The sequence below is a fragment of the Danio rerio genome, chromosome 21 (genome assembly GCF_052040795.2).
Source record: "Danio rerio strain M-AB ecotype USA chromosome 21, GRCz13ab, whole genome shotgun sequence".
Classification (NCBI taxonomy): Eukaryota; Metazoa; Chordata; class Actinopteri; order Cypriniformes; family Danionidae; genus Danio; species Danio rerio.
Window position 1 is genome coordinate 8,228,174 of NC_141041.1, and position 20,359 is coordinate 8,248,532.

The window sequence follows — 20,359 nt, forward strand, 5'->3', positions numbered from 1 at the left end:
GAGATCACGACACCAACCTCATTTACAGCCGTTCTACACATTATCATCCTGTGAATAATGCTTTGTCAGATCGAGCTGCTCTTCTGAAGTAATTCACTTTGTCTTGATGGTGAATCTCCTCCAGAAATGACAGCGAATCTTTGTTTACAAGATTGTGGGGATTTGAGTAGTTCTTGTCATGTGATGTGTGTTTGACAGGATGGACTGTACTTCACGTTTGTTTCATACAGTTTACAAAACCAGAAAACTTTTGTTTTTCAAGTGTAGTGGGTTCATTTAAAAGTAGAGATTTCAAGCTATATGTGGATATATTTCTTATGTTTGTGAAGCAAGTATTCGCTGAGATCCCAATGTGTTTGTTGACCACAAAACTGTCATGAAAGCACATGTCTGGTCCTGGTCCCCCGGACAAACGCCAGTCTATAGTGGTTCCTGTACTAGTAGGCGGGGCTTCATTCATCATATTGACCATTACACTTCTCCTCATTTAAAACTATACGAATGACAAGTCTTGTGTTTTCTATAGTCTTTGCTAAGCCATTCCCTTCCAACCATTCGTTTGCTCCTATGCAATATACTTTTTCAGTTATTGAAGTCTGCAGCAACTTCTGATTCACAAAGACTTAATTAGGAACAAGTATGATGATTAAGTAGTATGTTGGTACCAAAATAACCTACATTTTTTCACTCGTTTCTTTTGAATATATAAATATAGCTACGCTGTAAAAACCAAAACATTAAGGCAATTCAAACCATTTGAGTTAAAAAACTAATGAGTACTGTGAACTTAATCCATTTGAGTAATCGAAGCAATTTGAGCAAAATAAAACCCAATAATTGAAAAAAACTGAGTACTGTAAAACCCAACGTGCAACAAAAAACGTTTAAGGAAACTGATTGCTACAAACCATTTGAGTAAAAAAAATCTAATCTATATAAGAACTGTGAACTTACTCCATTTAAGTTGAAGTAATGAGGTATTTAATTAACTCATTACCTTCAACACTGAGTTCAAAACTCTTTTAAAATGAGTAGGACACTCATTTTATTTGATAAAGTTGACAGTTGGGTTTTACAGTGTATACTTTACAGTGTATAATCAGCAAAGGGAACAATTCATTGATGTTTTAAAAAAACAACACTGAAAGCAATGATGAAAATTTAGGATGAAACAGTCAAAGCAGAAAAAAGTAAATGACATTGAAAAAGTATATAAGATTTATATGATAATTGCAAAACACAATAAAATGTATATTTACCAAAGTCTATCTTTTTAAACTGTGATTGTACAAATATTTTACCTTCACTTGAATTTTTTTTAAATGCTTGTACATCAAAAAAAAAAATTCCACGTATTTACTGTTAAAATTTATCAGAGTAATTGTAGTTATGTTTGGCAACAAAATACTTCCTGTTTCCTACTTCTGACTTTTCAGATTAAATTCAATGTTATTTGTGTTTGCATTTGCTTGTGAAATTCAATAATTTCTTAATGCAAATTATATCAATTCATTTTCAGTGAATGAACAGATAACTAACAAATTAGTTAGCGCACAATTTACTTCTTAGCACAATTCAGCAGATTATCAGATCAAATGTATGACAGCCCTAAAAGATGAATTAATGACCAGCTACATATTAATCATGTTTTATAGACAGGTGTTTATTTTAAAAAGTCCAAAGTGCATTATAAACGTGTTCCTCTAAGGCAGGAAGGAAGCGTCATCATCTCCCAGCTCTATGTATATTAAGTTATTTTATCTATTATACCAATACTAAACAGTGTCCTACAGTATCTGAGCTGGTTTTCCAGCCATGAAGGTGTTTCTTACCTCTGAAATAAAGGCATGGCATAAGGAGCCCGAACAGGAGTCTGGAGGAAAACTTCATTGCTGAGCACCTGCTGAACTTTAACACAGAATCTTGTACACTCGCACTCTCAAATGTTCTCCCTCACCGTTCAACTTATTTTTAAAAAATTGACGCATTAACAAAACACTTTATTATATGTAAAATGGATATACTAACAAAAAAATTTATTAGCTATCAAAATAGATTTATTCTAATTTCAGAATTAGCTGACAGTCACTGCAAACCATTAAGAGTCTACAAACCATCTCTTATACAGGAAGTGACTTCACAGATCTGGTCAGCACACCAAAAACTTCCTGGCAGCTTCACCGAACTGAAACAATGCTTTCCAGCACATAAACTCTCTTTTCTTCAACAGCACACATTAGATGTGTGTTTTCTTCAGTTTTAGGAAGCAAGACGCTCTTGTCTTTATTGTTATTCACTAGAAATGTACCTCGTTCAATGTCCACAAGAGTCTTATTTTCTTGTGTCACAGCAGTAGCTTCAGCTTTCTCTGTGTTCCGGCTTTCTTCATCCTGCACAGAAACTTTATCACCTTGTTTTACCTCTTCAGTTTTGTTCATCTGTGTTTCTCCAACCTCCAGGTCTTGATTCTGTCCTTCTCCTGACTCTACAGCATCCTCATCTGCTTTACACTGGGGAAAAATTACATTTAAAAATGAAATATAAAAATATAATATAATAGAGTTATAAATAGTTGTCTATGTTTACTACATATCCCGACAGGTTTCATGCCACTTTAGTTGACACAATCTCAAAAAAAAGGTACACGGTGGTAAAAATAATTTTCCTTAAGGAACCATTTTTTACCTTTGTAAAAGTTGTACCCTAAATGGAACAGAAAAGACCTCCTATGATACTATTCTAAGCGTTTTATGGTACAACTGAAATGAAGTTACACAATTGTTCTCATACAAAAGGTATATAAGTGTTAAACAACTGCTTTATTATAATAGCTATATAAATATTACTGGAAGGGCAAAGTGATTTATGAATAATTTCCATATTAAAACTTGAATCATCATTTGAAAGCATATGTTTAAAGAAACTCATAAACATTGATTATAAAGTTCTGTAAAAAAAAAAACAACTGGTAAAACAAAACTAAAGGTATTGTAAACTAAACATTTAAGGCATTTTTAATAAACAATTTGTAAGCATTTACTGATAAATACAGTTTCATTATTGATATCCGCACCTTTTGGTGTTTGCTTTCCACTACATGAGCTGACAAAAGTCCTGCATATGCAAAGTGTTCATGCAGACATTTTAGTATTGTAAAGCTAATCAAACATTGTGCAAATCTCGTTACAATACTTCTGCATAATTCTATTTCTTCTTTAAAATTAAGTAAATTACATTTAAATTAAACTTTTAAGTGATTACAAAGGTATTATGTGAAAATTGGAGAAAAAACGTTTTATTTTGTACATGGGAGAATGTGTTTCTGTAACAATTTTGGGAAAAGTGTGAAATGTTTAGCCAAAATTAGATCTATTGATTTATGTTAAAGTAGTTTTTTATTCTTTATTGTAAATAGAAAAGGTGCATTTGCACAAAAAGAAACCTATTTTAAAAACAATGTTTAAAATATATTTGATATTTTATATTTACTGAAAATAAACTGACACATTTTGGATAAAGCAAAATGCCTTTAAATAGTTCTTGAAGGAACACATTTGACACTGTTAAGGTACGAAGTGTCTTGTCACTGTGGTCGTACCTTCATGGATCAGACCTGTACCTTTGATGAAGGAACAATATTGTATCTGCAGGTTTTAAAAACAAAAGGTACATTTTGGCTTCCCATGGTACAAATCATGTCCTTAAAGGAACAAACTGCAGTTGTACAAATGTGTTTTTTTGTCTTAAGGTACATTTCTGTCCCATTAGAAGGTACAGCCCCAGTGACAAGGGTTTGTACCTTCTTTGGTAAAACATAGTTTTTTTTTCTTTTTGCAGTTTTTGTATTTGCGAATCTGTCAGAGGCCGCTGTGTATGCTTTTTCAGATCTCAAATTTCTCTCGTGAGTGCCATTCGCACTTGCTTTCCACCAGAGGCCACTGTCGACTGACTGACTGACCAATTGACTGACCCACCCACTTCCCTAAACCTAACCAATAATGTCTTTAAAAGCAGTCCAGAAAAGAAAAGCCCTCAAGGCCACCTGATTTTACGACGTTTTCAGATGTCACCACGTTCTGACCCTGTTATTTACTTGTTTATTTATTTTATTTTTTTTGCCTGTTGTTTTTGGGAACCATTCTTAACCAGATCCTAACCCTGTTGTTGACTTCGTCCTGCCTCTCAAGTCCTGTGACGTACATGGCGAACCACTGACAAACTGGCGACAGTGAAAAAGTTGTCCACACAGAGGTAAACAGTCAGCTGGTAGTGCAAAAAGAAACAGAAGCCATCTGTGGCATCATACTGCCCCGTAGTGTTTGTTTTAAAAGACGAAATACAGCCATACATAGCTCTGGCTACATAATTCAAACTCTCAAGAAATGTATACAAGGGAACATTTTCACAAAGAGCCAGTGTTCTAATACAATCATGGACACGTTGAAGTGTTGTTCCAAACACAAATGCTTAAGACTGGACACTTTAAAGAGCTCTTATTAACTACTGATGGACATTTCAGGCCCCCATGATCTTTTTATTCTGGAAAGATGTTTGATTTCACACACAGCATGGCTCATCCCTACTATGCACTAATACTTTCAAGCTGACACTCCAGAGGGTAAACCCTTCAAAGTGTTTAGGGCATAGGGGTGAGCCCTCCTGAATTGAAATTCCTAATGAATGCTTTTGAACTCTCAAGGTGTGTTTTTGTTTGTATTATTATAGTATTACTATTATATTATTGCACATGATGAATATTGAACATTCATTTATTATTCATTCTTCTTTGGCTTAGTTCCTTATTAATCAGGGGTCACCACATCGGAATGAACAGCCAACTATTCCAGGATATGTTTTACGCAGCAGATGCCCTTTCAGCCACAACCCAGTACTGGGAAACACCCACACACTCTCTCGTTCACCCACACTCATATACTACGCCCAATTTAGTTCATCCAATTCACCTATAGTGCATGGACTGTGGGGGAAACCGGGGCACCTTGAGGAAACCCACGCCAACATGGAGAGAACATGCAAACTCCAGACAGAAATGGAATATTGAACACCTCTATAAAACTGAACAAAGTAGTGAGGGTGTTGAAGAGTTACCTTGTTACCTTGTGTGACTTGTTTGTCTTGCTGTCTTTTGAGGTAAACGTAGGTCAACAGTGCACAGATGAAGAGCAGAGTTACAATAATGTAAATCATCAAGACAATCTCCAAACTACCTGTGAGAAAAAAAGTGATAATGCAAGCATCTCAGAGAATATAATAACATTTAACAATTTTTTATCATTTAAAATCATATTAATTGCGTAATAATATAGTTTTCCTAAAGAGACCAACCTAAGCTCATTCTGTTTACATACACCACTTTGTAAATTTCTGGAGAGCACAAAATACATTCACAAGCTACGTTTTAATTTTTTTTTTTTTTTTTGCGAATCCACCAGAGGCCACTGTGTATGCTTTTTGAGATCTCAAATTTCTTTCGCAAGTGGCATTCGAGCCTGCTGTTCTCAGAAATCCACCAGAGGCTGCTGTCGACTGACAGACTGACACCCACCCCCTTCCCTAAACCCAACCGATAGTGTTTTAAAAAGCACCGAATAACCCCTCACTACCTTCCCTAAACTCAACCGACAGTGTTTTCAAAACAGCCCTTGCAGCTGCTTGATTTTTACCACATTTTCAGATTTTATCACATTCTCACCCTGTTATTTACTTGTTTATTTAATTTTTTTGCCTTTATTTTGGTCTTACATGCTTTCTAAAAACATTCTTTATCGCACTTGAACCCCTTGGTCGCAGTCAACTACACTACGTGTCTTAAATCCTCCGATGTGCACTGCAAACCACTAGACAAACTAGTAACAGTAAAAAAGCTGTCCACATACAGGTAAGTAAGAGGTAAATGCAAAAAGAAACGGCATCATACCGCCGCTTAGACAAAATACAGCCATACGTTCCTCTGGCAACATAATTCACAATCTCGAGAAATGTATAGGGCTACCTTTTCAGAATGAGCCTATGTTGCAAGAGACCCTAAATTTGAACCCAAAATACCAACGTAATCCATGAACCAACGCCTGAAATGAATTACTTTACAAAACCCTGAACACCAGAAAAAATGTAAGAAATTTCAATAGCAATAAAGACTCACTGTTTGCTGTGACCATTGTAGGCATGTTGGAAACTGTATGAAAATAATCTGTAAAAAAATATATAATTGTATTTAATGCAATATTTCTTAGATCTGACATTATATTGCTAAAAGTGGTCATGAAATTTACTCTTATTTTTGTACACTGTAAAACCCCAAAATTTATAGCAACTCAAACCATTTGAGGAAACCGATTGCAACAAACCATTTAAGCTCAAAAACTAATACTAATGATAACTGTGAATTTAATCCATTTGAGTAAATGAAGCAATTTTAGCACAGTAAAACCCAATAAATGAAGAGAACTCAAACCAACTGAGTACTGTAAAACCCAGTTAAGGCAACTCAAACTGTTTGAGGAAACCGATTGCAAAAAAAAAACAAAAAAACATTTGAGTTAAAAACTTATCTATATGAGTACTATAAGCTTACTCCATTTAAGTTGAAGTAATGAGGTATTTAATTAACTCAATACCCTCAACACTGAGTTCAAAACTCTTTTCAAATGAGTAAAATTAACTTTCAGTAAGTTTTGAGTTAACCGCACTCATTTCATTTGATAAAGTTGACTGTTGGGTTTTACAGAGTATGAACATAATATTTCTTAATATCCCCCTTAAAACAATTTTTCTTGACTTCCTGGTAACATGGAATTTCTTTGAGGCGGAGCTATCAGTTATTTAGGGTGGGGCTATCAGTGGGTGTCTTGTTTCTCATTCTGATTATTGTGAAAAGTGCTATACAAATAAACTTGAATCCAACTGAATTGCTCTAAATTCCTTCATTCGTCAATTTTCCTTCATTTTATTAGAAACCTCAATCTTTCAACAACCCAATCGGTTGCCAAAGAGCAAAATAATACATCGCCCTACATTTCATTCTCATTTCAGGACCATTTCAAGTGGATGTCTATCACACAACATAGGCTCATTCTTAAAACGTAGCTCTATTTCAGACATCCCAAGTCTCCCGGAAGTTCCGAGAGTCTCCCGCAAATGCATAGAGACTCCCGGATACACGCAAACGACTGAATGATAATCTCCCGGAAATCGTGCGTCTCCCATCCGGTCCTTAAATACATTGCACACCTCTCTCCACAGCATCCCTTCCCACTCTTCAGATTGGTTGCGCACTATTGGTTGCAGCCACGTCGCATGCCTCCCCTCCCCTCCCCACCCCAAACCTCCCGCAAATTCTGTCTCGCCGGAAATGACTTTTCTTAACTTGGGATGTCTGCTATATACAATTCTGGAGACTGCAAATTATGCAGCCAAAGCTACATATGGGGAAGTCCAGTGAAGAACGGTTTCCGAAAGCAGGTAAGACAAAAACAAAAGCTAAAAAATAAAATAAACAAGTAGATAACAGGGTGAGAACGTGGTAAAATCTGAAAACATGCTAAAAAATTAGGGGGCTTTTCTTTTTCTGGATTGCTTTTGAAAACACTGCGGTTGGGTTTAGAGAAGTGGGTGGGCGCTGGTCAATTGCTGCTTTTTAAAACACTATTGGTTGGGTTTAGGGAAGGGGAAGGATCGGTCGGTTAGTCTGTCAGTCGACAGTGGCCTATGGTGGATTGACATGAGAACAACAGCCGCGAATTGCACTTGCATTTGAGATCTAAAAAAGTATACACATCGCCCTCTGGTGGATTCGCAAAAACTGTAGCTCATGGGATTTATTTTGCTCTCTACAATGTATATGGGATGTTTAATCAGAATGAGCCTGGGTTGCTGTCATGATAACGGAAAATCTTCATTTTATGATGATTTTAAACAACCTATTGCATGTATTAATGGCAAGTTCATCAGTTTCTTGGCTTTATGTTCTTACCATTAGTAGTTGTTTCTAGTTCACTAATGCTGATGAATACATTTGTTCCAGTGCCATTCCTCTTTTCCAGATCTGGTATATCTTGAGTCACTTCACAAACATAATGACCTGCATCATTCTTCAGAATATTTGTGAGGTGGAGAGTTGAACAGCTCTTGTTTTGATGTTCTTGGAGTTTCTGCTTTGGATCTGAAAGTTTTCTCTCATTGATGTACCAAACGACTTTAACACTGTGTGTGAATTGATTCCAGCAGCAGCTGATTTGAGCAGACTCTCCTTCATTCACAGTGATCCTGGATGGACTCTGATTCACACACAACTCACTTGAACCTGCAAGAAAAAAAAGTAATTAGGATGTACTGATGTATTCACAGCATTACATTTTGGGTTGTTGGGACCTCTAGAGAAGCATTCAAAGAAAAATGGATGAATAATTAGACAGAATAATAATAGTGAGAAACCGGGGATAGTTGTAATATTATTTTTTTTTACATTTCTCTCTATATATTTATATATAGAATATAAATGGCATAGATGTTATCTGTTCTTTAAAAGATTTCATTGATTAAAGAAAAAAGGCTGTTCAAAACCTGCCGGGCCTAATATGGAAAAATCATTCCTCCAACAACTGCAATCAGATTTTGTCATTAACTGCCAATAAGTCCTTTACATCACTGAACTTTTGGTCCTCTCTTCAGTGAAGAATTGTTTTAATTCTGACAGATTGGAGAGTTTTTAAAGCTTAAACCACCTGTTTAAGGTCATGCCATGGCATCTTGTCATGACGGTCAGTGACCACCGGAGGTGGTCAAAAGACTACAAGTTCATACAGTCCACGCGCATACACCGGAACACCTACACTGACCTGTCATCACATCTGTTTTGTGTTACCGTTGATTATCTGGACTATTTATACAACCATTTCACCACAGTTTGTCATCGCGTCGTTTGTCTTTCTTGTAACCAGTAAGTCTGTGAACTACCACCCTCCGGTGGTGACTGACCGTCATGACACATCTCAATCAGGTTAACATCCAGACTTTAACTAGGCTAGTCCAAACATTATTTAATTTTTTTAACCATTCATATTTTTTAAGGGGCAGCATGGTGGCTCAGTGGTTAGCACTGATGCCTCACAGCAAGAAGGTTGTTGTTTCGAGTCCCAGTCAGACCAGTTGGCATTTCTGTGTGTTGTCCCCGTGTTGGTGTGTGTTTCCTTTGGTTGCTCCGGTTTCCCCCACAGTTCAACGACATGCGCTATAGGTGAATTAAATAAACTAAATTGGCCATAGTGTATGAGCGTGTGTGAATACAACAGTGTATGGGTGTTTCCCAGTACTGGGTAGCAGCTGGAAGGGCATCTGCTGCGTAAAACATATGCTGGAATAGTTGGCATTTCATTCCCCTGATAAATAAGGGATTAGGCCAAAGGAAACCTAATGAATGAAGGAACTTTTTGGTATTAATACCTACTGCGACTATAAATGAAACCATGTTACCGATTTTGATGGTCCATTTGCACATTTTGTTGACTTTTATCCTGTAATAACATTTACAACTAATTATTATCAGGGTTTTAGCAGATCTGGTGACACTGCTCTATCAACAGACATGTCAATTTACTGTACACTAAGCCTAAACTTAAAGTCTAATACTCCAATGAGAACTGGTTTGAATGTAGCTAATGTAACTTATAATTAGGCCCACACGGAATCTGCGTGCACAGAATTCCGCAGATTTTTAGCCCATCATTGATTCTGTTTATTTACTTGTGTAAATGTGTTTAAACTTATATTTATTCAGTTTTTAAATTAATTTCAGTAATATTATTGACTAATAATGTATTTACAATACAGTTTGAAAAGTAATATTCTGTCTTTTAGTAGATATATTGTATAGAAGACTTGCTTTGTTTACCAAATAAAATGGATCTAATTAAATTTGCATGTAAACATTAAATACGAGTTAAAAAGGTATTACTTTTTAGTTCATACAGTATATTGAAGTTTTAGTTATGATACTCCCAAAATCATTCTGCATAAATCCACAGATTTTTAACTAAATTCTGCACAGAAATAACAAAAAATGCCCGCAGATTCCGTCTTGCCCTACTTATGATCAATGAATTATGTTAAATTGATCATTTAAAAACTGCATTTTCTATTTACTCTAATAATAATCTTTATCCTCGTGTAATTTTAACATTGGTTGTACCTGTATTGCTAATTCTGTATATGCTAGCACACTACCTGACAAAAGTCTTGTCCTTGACTCCAATTGTAAGAGCAACAAACAACAACTTGACTTCCAGTTAATCATTTGGAAAAGTGCCAGAATATAGATTTTTCTGATGAATCATCGGTTGAACTGGATCCCAATCATCACAAATACTGTGGAAGATTTACTGGAACCCGCATGGATCCAATATTCTCACAAAAACCAGTCAAGTTTGGTGAAGGAAAAATCATGGTTTGGGGTTACATTTAGTATCGGAGCATGCGAGAGATCTGCAGAGTGGATGGCATCAGCTTTAACATCAAACCACTTCACATTTACCACTGCACCATGCACAATGCACAGTATATTCTATACTGTGCATTATTTCTATTAAGTGACAAGACTTTAGTCTTACTGTCCTAATTAAATAATTAAATATCAAGACATGGTCATATTTTATTAATCTAGAGGCCTTTGTCTTTCAGATAAGCCACTTCTGATACTATATGATCACCTAGAAGTCAAGTTATCATTCGTTGTTTCTTAAAAACTAGGATGGACAACAAGACGTCTGTCTGGAAGTGCATATATTATATACCTGATATCACCTGAATCACTTAAATGTGACAAATCAGGAAAGGGGCAAATACTTTTGCACTACACTGTAAATACAGCACTTCATAATGTTCTGAAGAGAAGAGAAATTTACCTGAGCAGACGATTGACAGAGTGATGGTGCTCCCTAGAGATAAAGACATGTTGGGATCTGATGTTGTGTCTGAAGTAGTTTCATGCGGATAAGAAACTGAGGAAATAAAGCCTTGTAGAGAAGATGAAACAGATTTATGACTTTATTAATGGTGGTTATTTAGTACTGGAGATAGCATAACATGTATTTTGTGAGAAGAATCTCACCAGTCGTAGTTTCTAGATCACTAATGCTGATGGATATATTTGTTCCAGTGCCATTTTTCTTTTCCAGGACTGGTATATCTTGAGTCACTTCACAAACATAATGACCTGTATCATTATTCAGTATGTTTGTGAGGTGGAGAATTGAACAGCTCTTTGTTTGATGATCTTGGAGTTTTTGCTTTGGATCTGAAAGTTTTGTCTCATTGATGTACCAAACAACTTTAACACTGTATGTGGATGTATTCCAGCAGCAGCTGATTTGAGCAGACTCTCCTTCATTCACAGTGATGCTGGATGGACTCTGATACACAGACAACTCACTTGAACCTGCGAGAGAAGTGAAAAACACAAAGGAGACGCACATGAATGATCATACTTGCTGTTGCTCCTGCTCTCTTGTAGCTTTTAGTGACTTAAAATTTTTTTACAAATTTTGATCTCCGTGTTTAACTGTGACCAACAATTCTATTGTTGGGCTTACAAGTAACAAATTTCGGCAGGTGTTTTTTTTAGTTTTTGCAATTGTTTTATGGGAATCGGTCACTGAGATTTCAACTATTCAGTCATAACCAGTATGTATTTCAAATGTGACATTTTTATATACCACTATTTATTCATAAGATATTGAGTTTTTATTTATAAGATAATGCAATTTATTCAGTAGTAAATCAGCTTGTACACTCTCAGAAATAAAAGTACCAAACAGGTCACTGTGGAGTTATCGTTTATAAGGCTACTCTTTTGTACCGAACAGGTCTATATTTGTACTTTAAAGGGTAGACTTATGTACCTGCTACAATAGGGTACACATTTGTATTTTTTAGGTACTAATTGATACTCAAATTTTGGACCTGACAGGTAAGATTTTTTTCCTTTTTTTCTAAGATCTGTATTATCTATTTAAAGTTTGCATTAAATTAATTTATACAATGGCTGCGTCCGAAACCGCATACATCCATACTATATAGTACGTTAAAATCTTCTGGCGAGACTCTGAAGTGCACATCCCATGCACTCTGCGCTATCCACGTAAAAGAATTCATGAATGAGAGAGAAGTGACGCAACAGATGCAGTAGGTCATGTGATCATGACAAAATGGCGGATGTAGTACGATTGAACTCTATTTATACTTTTCACATTCATACTGTATAGAATGTACTTTTCTAATGGCAGAGTAGTACGTTTAAATTCAAATGCAGTACCTACTAAGTTGGAGGCGGTTTCAGACGCAACCATAGTTTATTTTGCTAATGCATGCTAGCTTAAACTAAACAATAATTCATGCTAATTCATCCTCCACTGAAATTTTCTTCGGAGGTTTGGAAAGGCAGTTCTCTTATGACATCAGTTTGATGGATTGGGTAAAATATATTTAGCCACGCCCCTTAAACCATTATATTGCTGTGAGTGAAAGATGACAGCAGGAGCACAATAATAAAACCCCGCCTCCTTCTCAATATTCTGTTTCAGATGTGAGTACATATTTACACTGTGATAAAAGTCTGCAGAATCTTCTGGTTCACACAGACTTTAATAGAAAAAGGTGTTTAATTACTTTGTAATAATGATTAAGCACTTGTATAATAATAGATACCAGAATAAAAAAAAAAAGTTCTACTTCTAGTTTCCTTCACTACTTTGTCTCTTTAGACCAGGGGTTCTCAAACTCGATCCTGGAGGTCCGGTGTTCTGCAGATTTTAGCTCCAACTTGCCTCAACACACCTGCAAGGATGTTTCTTGAGCTTCATTAACTAGCCCTGCATGGTCTGATTGGGGTTGGAGCTAAAATCTGCAGGACACCGGACCTCCAGGACCAAGATTGAGAGCCCCTGCTTTAGACTATATAAACATACTGTACATTTAAAAAATGATGTTTGCGTTTTGTTTATACGAACTATTTAAAATGAGCTGAAACAACACAATTCTTCAGTTTTTTGGGGACAACTTAATTGTTTTTTTTTTTTTTGTTAAATCCACTTAAATTTGTAACTTAAAATTGTGCATCCAGTGGTTAAAGCATTGCTATAACTATAAGGAAGCTATAAGGAAACATTGCTATTATTTCTTAATATTAACCAAACAAACCACTGAAACCAATGGTGAGAATTTAAAGTAAAGCAACATCAAAGCAGAAAACATGTAATGACATTGAATATATATATATATATATATATATATATATATATATATATATATATATATATATATATATATATATATATATATATATATATATATAGATGATGATAACAGCAAAATAAAAATACTAGTCACAATCTCTTCATCCAACACTGATGTTCACAGGATTAAGGATGCTATTAATAATGTCAACTAATGTAACAGGGTAACTTGACTATAGTTTTAAAGCTTAATCGTGAATGTGTCAATTTTCCACCTGCACTTAAAAAAGTGTTTTCCAATTGCTTATGCATAAGAAAAGTATAAACGTCCAATTTCTAACCTCTGACATTTCACATTTAATTCAATGAGTTGCTTGAAATAATTTCTTAACAAAAATTATTACTACAAAAATTTCTTTAGTGAATTTGTTGATATATAACTGATATATTAGTAGCTATCAGAAAATCACTTTATTTCATTTTATTTTCGACAGCAATAAAAGATAACTTATTCATAATCATCATTTTTAGCCAACTATTCGCAAGCGCTTACTAAAATAGTTCAAAATGCGTCGTAAATGTCTTCATCTGAGTGCAGGAAGGAAGCATCATCATCTCTCAGCTCTTTGAATATTAAAATACTTTGTTTTTTACTAATACTGAACAACATCCTGCAGTACCTGGCAAGGTTTTCTAGTCATGAAGATGTTTCTTACCTCTAAAATAAAGGCACGACATGAGAAGCCCGAACAGGAGTCTGGAGGAAAACTTCATTTTGGAGCAGCTGCTGAACTTTAACATGTAATCTTTCACACTCGCACGCTCAAATTCTACCTAACTTATTGTATAAAAAATGTATGCATTAACAAAATATTTTATTATAAATAAAAAACGATACAATCTACATTCAGAATATACTGACAGCCAAAGTGCAAACCATTAAGAGTCTCTATATATGCTACAGGAAGTGACATCACAGATCTGATCAGCACACCCCAAATTTCCAGTCGGTTTCACAGAACTGTAACTCTCTCTTCTTCAACATCAGACATTAGACGTGTGTCTTATTCAGTCTTCAAACAAGATTCATTCAGCTTTTCAGTATCCACTAATAAAAAAGTCTCCTTTTCCAGTTTTTCATCTTCTGCCACAGCAGTAGCTTCAGCTTTCTCCGTGTTACCGCTTTCTTCATCCTGCACAGAAACTTTATCGCCTTGTTTGACCTCTTCAGTTTCGTTCATCTGTGTTTCTCCAACCTCCAGGTCTTGATTCTGCCCTTCTCCTGACTCTACAGCATCCTCATCTGCTTTACATATAGAATATAGTATTAGATAAATTGATTAAAATTTATAAACTGCATGTGGTATCGAACATATATTTTCGATTTGTTTACCATGTTTTATTATAACCAAGAGGCAAAAGAAGTGTATTGCTCATTAAAAAACACAGCATGTAAGATTAATTGTTAGATACTGACTATATATAACTAGACCTCCAACCACAAGTTAGTATCTCAGTAATGCTGCAAGTCTTTATATGTTATGTCAGAGTTTCACAAGCCTTCAAGTGTCATGAACTGCATATTTTAAAGTTGTACCAAGCAAGTTTTTTTGTGTGTCGCCATCATTTTTCATTAAGCAAACGCAAATAAAAGAAAGAAAGAAAGTTATTTCTTGTTGTTACATCCTATGATTCATTCATTTTCTTGTCGACTTAGTCCCTTTATTAATCTGGGGGACGCCACAGCGAAATGAACCGCCAACTTATCCAGCAAGTTTTTACGCAGCGGATGCCTTTCCAGCCGCTACCCATCTCTGGGAAACACATACACACACATTCATACACTTTGGACAATTTAGCCTACCCAATTCACCTGCATGCCTGCATGGGACTGTGGGGGAAACGGGAGTACCCGGAGGAAACCCACGCAAACGCAGGCACAAAGAAACGCCAAATGAGCCGAGGATCGAACCAGCGACCCATGGACCTTCTTGCTGTGAGGCGAACGTGCTACCCACTGCGCCACTGCGTCGCCTACATCTCTGCCTCTCTCTCTCATTGAGCAGCGTTCCAAACCAGCCGCACCTGTTTCCAATCAGAGCAAATCGGATTGGTTGCTGTTGATAGAGCTTCCAGGCTTTATTAAGAGGCAGAGCAACAAACCACGGAGAGAGTCCCTGTTTTCCCTATCCCAGTGATTATAGTGCGATATTTAAAACTGTGACATTGTGAATCTTGTGAGATTATAGCGTGAATAAGTGTGACGTGTAACTTTATGTGAAAAGTAAGCCGTGAAGGGAGACGAGTGCTGATTTATTTTGGGTTTATCCTTTAAGTTTTCTCCTGTCTCTAGGCTTCAGTCCAGCGGAATTGGTATTTGGCCATGCTATAGGAGGACCCTTGAAATTGTTGAGTGAACAGCTGTTTAACTTTGACTTGTATTTCAGTGCAGAAAATACAACAAACATTATTTTAATTTGTTCCTTATTATTTTTATTTATTTGATTTGCTTTTTCAAAATAAATAGTATTTAAATTTTTATTCTTGCAGCACATCTCAAAAAGAGTTAGAGCAGTACTTTTTAATGTTGCCATTCATTTTCACAACACCTAAAAGACATTTAGGGTCTGAAGACACCAAGTGATGAAGAGTTTCAGGTGACATTTTGTCTCATTCTTCCTGCAAACAAGTTTGAAGGTTGACAACAGTCTGGGGTTTTCATTGTCGCATTTTGCGCTTCAAAATGTGCCACACATTCTCTATTGGAAACAGGTCAGGGCTGCAGGCAGGCCAGTCAAGTACCTGTATCTTCTTCCTCCACAGCCAGGACTTCTACAGCATTTATTAATATAGTTATGTACTGATGCATTTTTAAAATCTAAATTTGTGCCAGTTAACATTAGTTGATTCACTGTGAGTGTTTTAAGTGTGATTTGGTCCCATTCTTCCTGCAAACAAGTCTTAAGGTGGGCAACTGTTGTTTTCTTGTCACATGTTGCGCTTCAAAATGCACCACACATTATCTGTTGGAGACAGGTCGGGACTGCTGGCAGGCCAGTCAAGTACCTGTATCCTCTTCCACCACAGCCAGGACTTGTACAGCATTTATTTTTGTATACTTTTTCAAAACTGCTGATTGTAAGTGAAAATAAATTACCTTTTAGCAAGGCGTTATAAATGTAAATAGACTTTGCCAGAGAAAAAAAAAATCTATCTTAAGCCGATAGGTTGAAATAAAAACAAAACACAATATAATATAACACATTACTTTGCTTCAAAAGGAGAAGTCACATTTAGTATCTTTTAAAAAGCCACTCATGATTGTATTATTTCACTTGACACAGTGATATCGAAGCATGCATTGATCTTTTTGGCGATGGAGTTTAGACTAACTATTTCCAAACTATTTTGATTTCTGCATTTTATAACGCCTTTGACGTTATTAAAATCAACCCAGTTAATATATGCAGTATGCACAGCAGCAACAAGATAAAGCATAATGGATTCTGAAATGTTAAATAAAAGTAGATTCCAGTGTGTTTAGCAACTTACAAAATAAACACTGAATATATAGAGTCAAGCCCCAAATATATAGTCAAGCCACAAATTATTCATACCTCTGAATAATATATATATATATATATATATATATATATATATATATATATATATATATATATATATATATATATATATATATATATATATATATATATAAACAATAAGGTTTCATTCATTATTTTTAGTAATATATTTACCTGGTTTTGATACCGTATCACGTTTGTAGTCTCTGTTGAGGTAAAAGAAGGCCATCAGCAGACAGATAAAAGGCAGACTTCTCAAAATGTAAATCATCACAATATTCCCCGAACTACCTGTAAAAGATATGAATTTTTAAATAAACATAAAAAAATCAAATAAGTGCATATTTATGGCTAAAATATGATTGTTAAAATATAAAATAATATCTTACTCTTTTTTTGAGGCTCCTGTTGATTTTTATTATCTTCTAGACTGGGGTGGTGAAATACATCTGGTTTTCCTTTAGTGATAATTATTAAAGACAACAATTATTTCTGACATTTATCTTACTAATTTAAGACTATTGTGAATTTATAAAAAAAAAATTATATATATATATATATATATATATATATATATATATATATATATATATATATATATATATATATATATATATATATATATATAATTATTATTATTATTATTATTAATTTTGAATGAAATGAGACAGGGACAACCCAAATCAACAATTTAATTGATAATAATAAATAATATATAATATATAAATAATAATTTATATATAATGTTTTCCAATAACAAGGTGTAAATACTCACTGGAGGTTGAGCTGGGAACCGTGTAAACATACTCTGCAAAACAGAAATAAAGGGGGTTATGTCTTAAAGGGATAGTTAGTTTAGATTAGATTCAACTTTATTGTCATTACACATGTAAAAGGCAATGAAATGCAGTTTAGATCCAATCAGGAGTGCAATAGCAGCAAGTGCAGGATACAGGAATAAGTTATAAAGTGCAGTTATAGAAAAACTATGGTGATATTTACTAATTGATGTACTATGAACATCATATACAGGTTGTATTAGCTATGAACAGAGATTTACAAAAAAAGTTTCCTTTTCTGTCATCATTTATTCACTTTTTTACACGTTTCAACCCATTATGTGCTTATTTCCTTTGTTGAACACAAAAGAAGATATTTTGAAACATGTTGATAACCTGTATCCATTGACTAGTATTTATTTTTCCTACTTATTTTTATTTTAAATATATTTGTACCCAAAGAGTTCACAGTGATACCTCATAGGTACATATTAGTGCCCAAATGTGCCTAAAAATACCTTTGAGAGACCATTATGGACCCTTTAGATATAAATATGTACCTTTCAAAAGGTACTGCCCCAGGGCAGGTCCTGTACCTTTATTTCTTAGAGTGTACTATGGAAGTCAATAGTTACAGGTTTTCAGCTTTTTTTTTAAAATATCGTATTCTGTGTTCAACAGAAGAAACTCATAAATTTTTGAAGGAGAGTAAATACTGAGTAAATATTATTTTGTGAACCGTCTCTTTAATGCAGACCTATTTAAATGATAGCTATATTGTGATGTGATATACATTTTTTTATGAAATCACAACACATGTCTTTGAATTTGAATATTTTAAATGCAGTTTTCATCTGACCTTCAGTAGTTGTATGGATTTCATTGACGTACAGCATCATTCTGTTTCCTTCATATTCCATCAGAACTGGTATATCTTGAATGGCTTTACAAACATAATCTCCCGTGTCATTTGGAATTGTATAGATGATGTTTAGTACAGAACAGTTTTCCTCTAAAGATGTTTGGTTGAGTCGCTTTTCGTCAGATATTCGTTCCTCGTCTTTGTACCAAACTACTTTCAGACTTTTATTTATCTCTGTTCTTTTGTTCCAGCAGCAGATGATTTGAGCAGATTCTCCTTCATTTACAGTGATGTTGGGCAGATTAGGATCCACAGACACCTCCTCATATGAACCTGTGAGAGAAAAATAATAAGGGAAATCATCCAACACAGGGTAATTGGGAAAATGTGCCCAGGGCTACATTTTTGAGAACTGAGAAATATGCCCTGGCGGGTACATATGGATGCATTTTGTGTGTAAAAACGAATGCTACAGGACGGTACTGCTGACAATTACCTCCGTATTTACATTTGAATAAAATTCATTATTGGATTTACTTAAATTTTAAAGGTAAGTCGTTTATTTGGGCAAAATTTAATCAAACCAAAAAAGTGATTAGTTACTTAAAGGGAGTAAACCAATTGCCTCAAAAGCAACAAGTTGACTTTACAAAAATAATGCAAGTAAAATATCTTGGAATTTGGTATTGCTAAGTGGACTTAATTTTATATATATATATATATATATATATATATATATATATATATATATATATATATATATATATATAATTATGCAAATGGTACTTTTTTAAGTTAACTAATCACTTTCTACACTTCCAGACTGTTTTAGCAGATTTTTTCAGAAAATTGCTCTAATATGTCACAATATTACATATTTAGTGCATCATTAAGTCTATAAAATCTACAATTATAGCCTGTGTTGAATCTAAAAAACACACTGGAGTCTGAAAGAGCAGATTTATTTCACTGTATATCATTTTGCTTGAAAAAGAAAAACTGGGGAAAAAATCTAACATAATAAAGGTGTATTGGAAAAAAAGTGATTAGCTTTCTTTTTTTAAGTGAGTACAATTTGCATAATTACAAAAATTAGGTCATCTGAACAGTTTCAAGTTACAATGAGTTTACTTGCATTATTTATGTGAAGTCAACTTGTAGTTTTTAATGCAATTGGTTTATTCACTTTAAGTAACTATTCACTTTTTACAGTGTATGTAGTTGAACATTACTACATTTAATTTGGTTAAATTAGGCCCATATTATTTCATATTATTCATTATTATATTATCTAATCTTTTTTTTTTTTTTTTTGAGTGTATAGCTCCCAAAATAAAAATGGCTTATAATTTTGACTTCAAATTTCTCGTATGATTAATCCTACTTTTTGTCTTAAACCTACACAAAATAATCGGCGGTTCAGACTGCATGTTGTTCTTACCTTTGAAGCAAATGCAGGACAATGTGAAGCCACAGATCAAAGTGCAGTAAAACCTCATTTCTATGTGATTAAATCCCCCAAGCTAACATAAACAAAGAGAGAGAGCTGCTCACATAAAAACACACAGAGAATCGTCCTTGCGTGTCGCCGTCTTCATCATGTGATCAAATCTTCTCTTTCACTTCTGTCTTTGGTCAAGCTGAAGTAAAAATGTGGCTGAAGAAAAAGTGTGGCTGTTACACATTATAAAAGTTTTCCAATAACACTTTTCACTCATTTGAATATTCTAAAAATGGACCAAACATTGTACTAAATTCAACATTCATTGCATTGAAAACCATGAAATTAAATAAGTCAATAAAAACAAATAAACAAATAAGCAAACAAACAAATAAATAAGTACATAAATAATATTTTTTGCAAGAGATCAATAATAATTTAATAAT

At 34.4% G+C, this 20,359-nt stretch overlaps 1 protein-coding gene across 1 annotated transcript; it reads right to left on the reverse strand.

Moving 5' to 3' along the window:
* Positions 1–1,980: 1,980 nt before the first annotated feature.
* On the reverse strand, positions 1,981–20,093 carry LOC141379970 (uncharacterized). The gene is made up of 12 exons (XM_087300365.1): positions 19,914–20,093; positions 18,470–18,805; positions 17,607–17,639; positions 17,221–17,289; positions 17,006–17,122; positions 14,314–14,553; positions 11,126–11,452; positions 10,920–11,030; positions 7,994–8,323; positions 6,164–6,211; positions 5,110–5,228; positions 1,981–2,500 (listed from the first exon to the last, which is right to left on the reverse strand). The coding sequence occupies exons 1-12, from the start codon at positions 19,969–19,971 to the stop codon at positions 2,486–2,488; spliced, it is 1,803 nt and encodes a 600-aa protein (XP_087156491.1). The 5' UTR covers positions 19,972–20,093; the 3' UTR covers positions 1,981–2,485.
* Positions 20,094–20,359: the final 266 nt, after the last annotated feature.